The 11,444-nt window shown below is 39.9% G+C and overlaps 2 protein-coding genes across 2 annotated transcripts; both read right to left on the bottom strand.

The window, feature by feature from the left end:
* Window positions 1-1,526: 1,526 nt before the first annotated feature.
* LOC110535988 (leucine-rich repeat transmembrane neuronal protein 4-like) lies at window positions 1,527-5,697 on the bottom strand. The gene is made up of 2 exons (XM_021621424.2): window positions 4,439-5,697; window positions 1,527-3,946 (listed from the first exon to the last, which is right to left on the bottom strand). Exons 1-2 carry the CDS (start codon window positions 4,440-4,442, stop codon window positions 2,325-2,327), a joined length of 1,626 nt encoding a protein of 541 aa, XP_021477099.1. The 5' UTR covers window positions 4,443-5,697; the 3' UTR covers window positions 1,527-2,324.
* Window positions 5,698-6,838: 1,141 nt separating this feature from the next.
* On the bottom strand, window positions 6,839-11,440 carry ddx51 (DEAD (Asp-Glu-Ala-Asp) box polypeptide 51). The gene is made up of 16 exons (XM_021621423.2): window positions 11,006-11,440; window positions 10,539-10,861; window positions 10,229-10,431; window positions 9,976-10,126; window positions 9,736-9,881; window positions 9,582-9,653; window positions 9,377-9,483; window positions 9,107-9,215; window positions 8,846-8,991; window positions 8,489-8,666; window positions 8,298-8,413; window positions 8,085-8,201; window positions 7,891-7,992; window positions 7,579-7,642; window positions 7,159-7,293; window positions 6,839-7,018 (listed from the first exon to the last, which is right to left on the bottom strand). The coding sequence occupies exons 1-16, from the start codon at window positions 11,026-11,028 to the stop codon at window positions 6,992-6,994; spliced, it is 2,019 nt and encodes a 672-aa protein (XP_021477098.2). The 5' UTR covers window positions 11,029-11,440; the 3' UTR covers window positions 6,839-6,991.
* Window positions 11,441-11,444: the final 4 nt, after the last annotated feature.

Genomic DNA, 11,444 nt, shown 5'->3' with positions numbered 1-11,444 from the left:
ATGTGTCGGAGGCTACACCGTGCACCTGGCAACCTTGGCTAGCGCGCACTGCGCCCGGCCCGCCACAGGAGTCGCTGGTGCGCGATGAGACAAGGAGATCCCTACCGACCAATCCCTCCCTAACCCGGACGACGCTAGGCCAATTGTGCGTCGCCCCACGGACCTCCCGGGAGGCCCAGATTTTCACCTTGTCAGCTCGGGGGATCCAATCTTGCAATCTTACGGTTAACTAGTCCAACGCAATAACGACCTGCCTCTCTCTCGTTGCACTCCACAAGGAGACTGCCTGTTACGCGAATGCAGTAAGCCAAGGTAAGTTGCTAGCTAGCATTAAACTTATCTTGTAGGCAGAAGCAGGCGTGTAAATATTCATTCAAACAGCACTTCTTTGCGTTTTGCCAGCAGCTCTTCATTGTGCATCAAGCATTGCGCTGTTTATGACTTCAAGCCTATCAACTCCCGAGATGAGGCTGGTGTAACCATTAGCACTCGCTAATAGCGTTTCAAACGTCACTCGCTCTAAGCCTTCTAGTAGTTGTTCCCCGTGCTCTGCATGGGTAACGCTACTTTGATGGTGGCTGTTGTCGTTGTGTTGCTGGTTCGAGCCCAGGGAGGAGCGCAGAGAGGGACAGAAGCTATACTGTTACACTGGCAATACTAAAGTGCCTATAAGAACATCCAATAGTCAAAGTTTAATGAAATACAAATGGTATAGAGGGAAATAGTCCTATAATTCCTATAATAACTACATCCTAAAACTTCTTACCTGGGAATATTGAAGACTCATGTTAAAAGGAACCACAAGCTTTCATATGTTCTCATATTCTGAGCAAGGAACTGAAACGTTAGCTTTCTTACATAGCACATATTGCACTTTTACTTTCTTCTCCAATACTTTGTTTTTGCATTATTTAAACCAAATTGAACATGTTTCATTATTTACTTGAGGCTAAATTGATTTTATTGATGTATTATATTAAGTTAAAATAAATGTTCATTCAGTATGGTTGTAATTGTCATTATTACAAATAAATAAATAAATAAATAAATAAATAGGCCGATTAATCGGTATAGGCTTTTTTGGTCCTCCAATAATCGGTATCGGTATTGCCGTTGAAAAATCATAATCGGTCTACCTCTAATTCAGACAGCTATAGTGCTCTGGAACAATTAGCAACTAAGGATAAGGACAAGAACATCTGTAATGTGAAATGTAAATACAATCTAAATGGAAATATACACTTCCATAGAGCCTAGATAGAACTCTACACTGTGAATCCTACATGGCTGCATTTGTCATAGCCTTAGTGGGCTGGTACACCACGCACATCCATAAAACACAGGATAAAAACTTTTATGCATTTTTCATAAGATTTGAAATTGTCTTGTTACACCATGTTTTATGTCATGGTGAAGTGCCTCAATAGAAAGCATACTAATGCTGTTGGCTTTTATGGTATATTGCATGCCAGTAAGAAGACTAAAAACAGGACAAAATAATGTAATCATGTTTATGACACCCATTATTTAGCAACTACCATTCACAAGTTTAATGACATAATTCAATTTCACATACAGTTATCATAATTCCATAAAACAAATAAGAGCTAAATATTGGAAAAGACTACACATAAAGTCTATCAGTTACTTGTATGAACACGAAGATCTCAATATTACTCAAGGATAAGAAAAGTGAAAAGTGGGGTAATTTGTAATCAACAGCAGATACAGATGTGCCATCTCAATTTTATCCCTCTTTTGTTGCTGACAATTTTCCTGCACTGCAGGAAATGCACATTTCTAGTATATTCAAGGCTTAAAAAGGCTTCTAAAGTTTATTATTACTAGCTTACAACTTGGTTTGCCCTAAGGAAAAATGTATCAACCCCTACAAAAATGGCCATTAACTATAATCCACAAATTTCCTGTTGCTGCAGGATTATTTTCCTGCTGAAAGAAAGTAGGTTTAGGTTTATATTCACAAACAGGATTAATTCATCCAATCAATTTGTCCTTAATGTGATAACGTTAATTTAAAACAACAATAACAAGAGTCAAACAGGGGATGTTAGTAGTCAGTCACCATGCACACGGTGATCTGTACAGTGCATCCCTGTGGAAAACATTTAGCTCTGACTCCCAAGCAGCTGTAAAGTGCATTTTTAGGATGGATAACTTTAATTTAAAACAACAGTAAGAACAGAGTCAGAGGATGGAAGTTTAACTCAGTCTCCATTCACTAAAGAGGTTTACAGTGCATCCCTGTGGAAAACATTTACCTCTGACCCCCAGGCAGAGTGCGTTTTTAGGATGGACTTGACAGATCATACCTCACATTCTCTGGATCCTGAGATCGTGCAGGGGCAGGACCTCGTCTCATTTACCAATGCATCCATGGTCTCAGAGTTTGAATGGTAAGTCAAATAATACTCTTGCAACTGAGAGTTAAGGTTAAGCTCCTGCTTCCGGGCCTTTTTTCTGCGTTTGTGGTTGACTGAGTGCTGCTGCAGCTGCCTCATGCTATTGGGGTAGCGCCTCCACGAGACATAAATTACCAGCAGGATCAATGACACAGACAGAAATAGGGCTACACTGCCTGCAATGATTTTATGGAAGGCCATATGCTCAAACTCTAGTTCTGGGAAAAATGAGGAGGATTCTGGAGAGATGGAGGTCATGAGTATGAACTCTGTTGTGTCTTTGTCTGTCACAATGGGAGAGACAGGTTGTGGAGCGAGTCTTTGTACAGTTGATGCAGGTAGACCTTGGGTTATTGTCGTCGTGGCAGAGAGAGGTGTGGTGGGCTTTTTGGTGTCCACAGCTAAGGCTGTGGTTTGCCTCATGATCATAGCTGTGGTTTGGTCTACAACTGATATGTCCACACAGATTGTGTAGTTCCTCACTATGTCGATTACTCTGTCTCCCTGAACTGACTTGGGGCTGCTGCATATCATGTTGATGTCCTTTGAGCCTCTGAAGTTCTTCAGCCAGGTCACCAGTGGGCAAATAGTAGGGCTGCAGTCCCAGGCGTTACCCACCAGGCTGATGGTATTAATGGAGACCCAGGCTGAAACCGTGTCCTGAGACACATTGCTCAGCTTGTTGGATTCAAGATTGAGTATCTGTAAGTTTGGCATACACTGGAAAACAGCTGGGTCCAAGATCTGGATGTCATTTCCTGAGAGGTCTAATTTTTGCAGTGTATGCCAGATCCAAGGCAGGCCCTGATTGATGGCTCGTATGCGGTTCCATTGCAAGTAGAGGACCTGTAGATTGTTAAGGCGTGGGAAAATAAAAAAAATTATCCTTGAAAATTGATTATGCTCCAAGTGTAGCTCTTTCAACTTGAACAGCCCCAAGAAGGTGGTGCGGGTAAGGGTGCGTAGGTAATTGTAACCCAGGTCCAGGAATTCCAGATTGCGACACTCCAGGAAAGTGCGTACAGGTATCCTGTTGAGACCATTGGATCGTAGGTGAAGGTTTTGGAGCTTACGCAGACCATAGAAATGACCTGGCTGCAGAGAATGTAGCTGGTTGTAGGACAAATCAAGATTGCGCAGGTTTGGTACAGCATTGAAAGTCTTATTTTGTAGAAGTGTAATTTTGTTAGAGCTGAGAATCAGATCTTTGAGCCTACGCACACCCTGAAAGGCTAAGCTATCTATAGCGGTGATGGAATTGTGGTCCAGGTAAAGCCAGATGAGCTGGTTGAGATGAGCGAATTGGTAAGGCAGCAGAGTCAGTAGGCTGTTGTAGCGCAGGGACAGACCCTGGCATCCAGTAGAGATGTTTTCTGGGATGTCTTGAAAGATGCCAGACTCGCAATAAACAATCTTCCCTTCACAGCGACAACTTGCTGGGCACATCCTCTCCCCCTTGCTGAGCAGCAGAAGAAAAGATGACAGGAGAAGAAGACATGAAAGACGCCTATCCCAAACTAGGGAACCTGTAGATGAGAAGAGATTTGAGTGCATGTGGCTACCAAAGCACACCTCAATTTCAGTATGTGTGCCCTGTCACTGTGCAATGTCCATGACAGATTGATTGATATTTCAGGCAGATTTGCATTTTTCTGTGGCATTCTGTGAAGTGAAAATCCAGTCAACTATGGGTGATGGGTCTTTCTAAGACATAAATGCACAGCAGCAGAGCAGACACGGAATAACTTTCACATTTCATACCACTTATGAGCTCAATAATGTATAATGCATATTCATAAATATATAAAACGGCAGGTATATTACTCAGTGACCAATCATTTGTTGGGTTTTAGAGCAGCCAAACAACCCCTCATTATAAACCCCATATAAAACAATGGTTGTACACTACATAGGAAAAGCAAGCATCAAGGAGTTTTATGTAACAAAGCTTCAAAGCACCATGAACTTTCATGAAATAGAAATATGTATCTTTATGGGTTTCATTGGTGGTCACTTACCCATGGCTGCTTAGTGAAATATGAGCAATCCTTTCAGCACCATGGAACTGTCCAAATAATTCATTTAACTCCTTTCATTCGACACACGCCTGCTCTACCGTTAGAAAACTGAAAATATTACATGAATTGCCTAGTGAGTTTCAAGAGATGCTCTTAAATGTATACATCACTGACAATAATACTTTAAATCAGAATAAAAGACAAGTTAGAACGTAAGCAGTTCCAACTGTTCAATATATCCGCGGAAGAGCATAATGTACTCATCCCTAAATAGTCTACTGGACTGGTAGCGACTTCACCCGTACGCGGCAAAAAAAAAATGGAAATACTGGCTATGCGCAATAAACAATTCCGTTCAGGCGTGTCGGATTGCACAACCAAGTGCAACTGCAACACCTTGCGCCTTCTCGCTCTCTACATACACATGCATGCACCCTCGCGAAAAGAGAGGGAGAGAGACACAGCCATAATGGCATTTGAAATGTCTCTCTATTCCTTTGAAACTTTTTTAAGTGTAATGTTTACTGTTCATTTTTTATTTAAATTGTGTGATCTATTTCACTTTCTTTGTTAAGGGGAAACATGTTTCCCATGTCAATAAAGCCCTTCGAATTGAGAGAATTTCACTGTATAATAATCGGTCACATTCGAGTTACTAAAATATATATATTTTTAAACTTGTGCATTTATCGAAAGATAAAAGTTCTTCAACATAGTGATTTATGAACGATCTATAATTATTTACAAAAGCTACCTTACTCATGACGAATTTTCATAAGAAAAAGTAGCCTCCATAATCTGGCATCCCTAATCTGTTAAAACATTAAAACATGTAATGACTAATTTCGCTGTCGTAGCCTATAGCAGGCCGACTGTCCACAGTATCTATAAATAGCGTCACAACAAAATAGGAAAACGTGTTGTAACATTTGGGCTACATACAACTATAAGTAAAAACAAAAGATGTATAGTTTGTCAATGTAAAGTACTACAAGGGACCCTTCAAACATACATCATGTGCAGTTCAGGTCAGCAATAACAGTGAGAACAATCTCTCCTAATACATCAAATATGTTTGGGAAATCAGATCAGTGCTGTTTAAACTAATGGCAGGATAAAATGATTTTTTTTCAGTATTTTGGCCTTTTGTGATTTCTTATTGAGAAATAAGATTGGATTTTTGTTTTTAAGTCCCTACCCAGGTAGCACATAACGTTCTGAGAACCATATGTTTCTTAGAGCTTGGTGAGAGCGTGGTTGCCCTATGTTATTTGCATACCTTTCCTTAACTTTCTGTGAATGGTGCAGGATAGTTGCTTTGCTTTAGAATATTCTCAGCACATTTAAGGAACTAGACAAAAAAAAAGTCAAACATTGATTACATTTCATTTCAATGTTGGGAATGTTCTAGGAACGTTCTCCAACTGTTTCGACATTGGGAATGTTCTCAAAAGTTCAGAATGTAAAAAACATTCTGTGGGAATTTCAGTACTTCAGCATAACGTTTCATACCGGTTTCCTCATGGTTCTATTTAAAGTTGTGTTCTCAAATTGATCTAAGAACATGAAGAAAACTTTCCATAAAAACCACAAGAAACTTGAGTAATATTCAGAGAACGTTCTAAGAATGTTACTTAAAAACATACAATCCAGTCTCAGCATCAACGAAACTGTCCTTAAGTGTGCTCAGGTGTATTGGCCCACTAATTGGCCACACCTGATCATAATGAGCACTTGGTTCCTATGAAATGGGGTCTGTTTGAATAGACTAAAAAGAACATGGCATTCTAGCTCCTTCCTGGTGGCGCAGTGGACTAATTCCATGGATAGAAAACAAAAGATCATACAAACCTCTCACTGATGCCTTGTCCCAAAATAAAAGTGTCTGCGTGATTAATGCCCAAGGAAATGAATTTCCATGCATTTTAACTGTGCTTGTAGTTCAAAAAAGTTAACCCCAAATAAGCTAGCAGTGTTAAAGTCATGACCACTTGCTTAACATTGAGCGAAAGTCATTCAAATAATGTAGAATTGATTTTTTCAGAGAATCAACAAAACCTCACAGGAAAACTTTCAAGGAACAAAAGTAAAATGTTCTCAGAACCTCCCTGTGACCTAAAAATAATTTTTTTTATAACATGGATATTTTTTACTTCTGTTCTCAGAACATTTAAAAAAACATTTTTACCAGTCAGGAAGCGTAATGCTTTGTTCCCACAACCAACGTGAAACCAAAAACATACGGTCCCACAACTTCCAAGGAAACAAATGTGCTGGGGATTGACATCATGGGCCTATCATTTTGCAACAGGTCATTGTTCAGTGGGCCATGTGAACTCTGCTAGCAATGCGCAGCAGTGTTTAACATCGAGCCAATGGATTGTTTAATCAAAAACAAAGATTAATTGACATGTCCCATATTTATTTGAGAAAAACAAACATTTCATACAAAAGTCTGCACCTGGAACCAAATCTTGTGTGCATGCTGACCACTGGTTTTGCCTGTCACAAGAGAAGGAACAATCTTACAGTATGTTGACCCAAGTCACTGTGTTAGACGCGCTTCTTGGCCTTTTCACCCTGGGGGAAAAAAATAAAAAGATGTACTGTTAAAAGTAATGACAACTTGCAGCTATGATGACGATAATGCTAGAGCAACAGACAACAGTTGTCCTCATGCCATTTGTTTGAATTTCAGTGATGTGAGTCTACTACACTACCTTAATGGTATTCCCCAACTCCAGTAGTGTCTGTTGATAGCAGGGTTCCATGCTCTTCAGATTCCCAGGCTTGACTATCTGTTTGTGGATCCCAGGGCTGCCTGCATCCTTCACCATCTGAATAAATTTATTCTCCTATAGAATAGCAACGACCAACATCAACCAGAATTAGCATACAAGAACTGTAGATCTATAACTAAAGCAGCAATTTTATAGCTATTAAAACTTGTCTTGCAGTTTAAATCACAACTAAACAAAACTCACATTTATTTAAATAGAAATGTGCATTTTGTTTATGCAGAAGCAATGTAATTGACAGAATATTGCTTTTCTGCAATGCTATCATTCCAGCCTTGGCCACACATTGACATATTTTCATTGCTCTTTGTGTCTTATGTTTGAAAAATACATCCATCTCACCTGTACCCCCAACAGAAATGTGAAGGCCAGTCCAGATTTTCCCGCTCTTGCAGTTCTTCCAACCCTGTGCCAACAAAAAGTTGTTGCACAGAAAGGCAAAAGAACATTGCATACATTGAAGGGTCCCTTGTAGTACTTTACATTGACAAACTATGCATCTTTAGTTTTGACTTATAGTTGTATGTAGCCCAAATGTTGTTACAACACATTTCCCTATTTTGTTGTATGAACATTGCACACAAAAGCTATAACAAATACAATTCAACCTATGCAGTTACAAGTGTAACAGTTAAATAAAACAAGCTAGCTTACCGGTGAATGTAAGTCCTGATGAACTGTGGTGCATCGTAGTTCACAACACATTTCACCCCGTTGATGTCAATGCCTCTGGCAGCAGCATCAGTGCTGATCAAACTTGAACAGAAAAAAAGAATTATATATATATAGCAAAGAACAGCAAAGAAAATAGGATATTCAATTATCCGCTAACAGACATTCATACTTACAGTTGGATCTTTCCCTGTTCAAATTCCTTGAGGGTTCTCTTCCTCTCATTGGGGGAGAGTCGTGAGGAGAACTCAGCTGCCTGCACTCCACCAAAAAGATGCACTAGCAGGTACAGTCTGTCAGAGAGAACAGAAAGCAAAATCAAATTGCTGTGAACATGTAATCTTCATCCAATAACGCAGTAAGAATAAAACCAGTGAAGATTCACCAACCTGTGAGCGGCTTCTCTGGAATTGGTGAAGCACAGAATGGGACTAAACTTCAGGCGCAATATGAAATGAAGGATGAGGAGGGGCTTCTTACTCAGAGTGCAGGGCACATAGTATTCCTAGAAAAGAGACCACAATGCTCTGGAATATAGGATCAATTATATTTTAAAAAATTGGGATGTTTTGTAACTTACTGTCAGGCCCTGTGGGAAGTTAAACCTCTCTTGAGACTCAGGGTTGGTTGTTGACCGACTGTGGACAGAGCTAAAGAGTCTGGGTTGATGCAGGCCTAGCTGCTGCAACTTCTCTGGATTCTGAGTCAGTGTGGCTGAGAACAGGAGCTTCTGCAGAGGCATCTGCGGCGGTGACAAGCTGTCACAAAGTAAAAACAGATGTACTACATCACTGAAATGCATATACCCTAGAATAATGTATGAAAGCACACAACCCATAGGTGCAGAACAGTTTGTATTCTCACAAACAAACCACATAGTTGCCAGTCCTGCATTTTCCAGTACTGTCTGAAAGAATGCTGAGAAGTGAGGTCTTACCTCGCTGCTGTGATAGGTGCAGGCTCTGTCCTCTTGAAGATTGAGACTGCTTCAGAAACTCTCCTGGGTCTGTAAACTGCCTTGGTCACCTGACTGAGCCAAGACTGGTGCATGCTGTCAATCATCCGGTCTGCCTCATCAATGATCTGCAGAGAAAGTTTTAATATTGACCATCATGAAATATGAATCCTTTATTGAAATACTGTTAGTCATAACACCCATAAAAATACAAATGACATTCACTAATATTAGTACACTCACAAGGAAGCGGAGGTGTTCCAAACTGAAACCATCATTCTTATTGATGTGATCAACTAGTCTCCCAGGGGTTGCGACAACAATGTCTGCCAAACTGTGGCTTATTCCACCTCTGCAAAACAAGCAAAATGTGTATTTCTTTCAGATCAATTTTCTATTTAAAATCATGGTGTTATTTACGCAGATATTACTATTTTGAATGAAAGGAAACTAAGCTTAAACAAATAAAATAATTCATTATCCACCAAGGAAGAAAGACCTTGATGTATCTACCTGTTTTCTGAGAGTGATGCTTGCTCGGCGGCAAAGGACTTTTGACCAGCAAGCATGACCACTTTCAAGCTGTTGCCCTCCGCATATGAACTGAATACTTTGCAAACCTGTTTGAGAAAACATTTAAAAAATGTTCAAGCTCAGCTAACCAAAATAAATCACAAGTTATCTCCATCATGGAGATTGAAGGTTTGACCCAAGTTACCTGCTGTGCAAGCTCTTTGGTGGGCAACACTGCCAAAACCCGGACTTCACATACAACTCTCTCCATCAGTGCCTAATGACATAAAAAAAAAAACAATTATGACTTATCTAGTGAAAAAAAACATTATATATTTAGTTAATGGTTTAATTCATACCTGAATAACAGGTATGACAAATGCCAGAGTCTTGCCACTCCCCGTTGGAGCAGACACACAAATGTCTCTGGGTTTGTAGCCCCCTCTTCCAATCAATAGACCATGAGAGACACTCTCTAAAATGGCTGGGATGACCTCCGCTTGTACTGCAAAAGGGAAACAATAGAAGTTGAGTACTTTCCCCTCCCACATTGCGACAGCAAAACAGATTTCAACTTCCAATCCTTTATGCCTGCTAACCTGGAAAGAGGTGATGAATTCCATTGCTCTCAAGTTTCCGCTGGAGTTTAGTACAAATTCCTGGGACGTCACTGATGGGGACTAGGTTGCTTGTAATGTCTCTCTGGATTACATCTGGTTCAGCAAGCCACTTGGGCAGGACTCTTTGTACCTAACATATTAAATATCTAAAATGTATCATGAACATACTGTAAAGACATTTCCCACTACAAGTTATATCAACGCGCTAGTGCACTTCACCAAACGGCGGTACCTTTTGAATAATCTTTTTCTCAAATCCTCCTAGTATGGTGAAACCAGTCTGAGAGGGACTTGTTTCTGTGTCTTGTATTGACTGGTCAGTCTGAATTTTCTCCACCATTTCATCATCATTTTTTAGCAGCTCTGTTTTGTCAGCAGCAGCAGCCTCTTGCAGGTTTCTATTCTTATTGTGGACAGATGTCTGCTTCATCCCATCTAAGGAGAGAAACAAAGAGAATAAGAAATACTAATATAAAATAAATTCTTATGAATGTTATACCATTTCAACTGTAAATGTGTGATATAAAATAATAGATACACACCTTTGTCCTCTTCTGTCAGTTGCATCTTTTTCGTATCCTTCTTCTTTCGTGCATTGTCACCCTCGGAAAGTTCTTCAGGGTCTGGTGGGGACACTTTCCTCTTCTTTGGGTGTTTTGTCTCATCGAGGTTGCCTCCCTTGTTTTTTCTTTTCTTCTTCACCGAGGTGTCCCCGTCATTCTCAACTGTTGTTTTTGACTGGTATTCTTCTTGACATGACAAGCTCTGTTGCTCCTTGACTTTGGCCTTCCTCTGAAGCTTAGCCAACAACGCTTTGGCTCGAGATTCGTTGCTCGAGCCATCATCTCCTTCATCCCCAAGGTATCTGTGAAAAGCATAGTCGTCAATGTACTTGGTTTCAGGTCCCCAATAAACACACTTCATAATATAACTACATAGCTAGCTGACTATGTCAATCAAGAACTAAGGAAGCTAGCTAACGTTAGCGTACAACAAACAGTGAACATACCTATTAATAAGGAACAGAGCCATTGTTCAAATGTTGAAAGGGGCCAAAAAATGAGATGTGGGCAATAACTTCAATAATGCAACGTTATCTAGCAGCCATTCCACAACAATATATATTATAACTTTAACTATTTTTGCTGTTTCACACGTGTGTGTTTTCCTAGAGCTTTTTAGAGAAAGGAGGTGTCTTCCTGTTTAAAGTCGCTTTAAAATGACGTTAGTAGCTTCAGAAGAAGAGTTGACCAAAAAAAAAAGGGTTGACCACTTTCAAAAATTAAAAGGTAATGTTTTCTTTATGTCTTGTGAGTAAGTAACGCTAATCTTTTTTAATCTTATTTGTTCATAGCTTAATATTTTAACTAGTGTTATCAATATTTGTATATATATTTTAATACAGTGAGCGCGTTATGAAAAGCCCGCTATCCTCGGAACCCACACCC

Source organism: Oncorhynchus mykiss, chromosome 11 (assembly GCF_013265735.2).
Source record: "Oncorhynchus mykiss isolate Arlee chromosome 11, USDA_OmykA_1.1, whole genome shotgun sequence".
Classification (NCBI taxonomy): Eukaryota; Metazoa; Chordata; class Actinopteri; order Salmoniformes; family Salmonidae; genus Oncorhynchus; species Oncorhynchus mykiss.
Note: the sequence above shows the minus strand (reverse complement) of the source record. Positions and strands in the feature narration are given on the sequence as shown.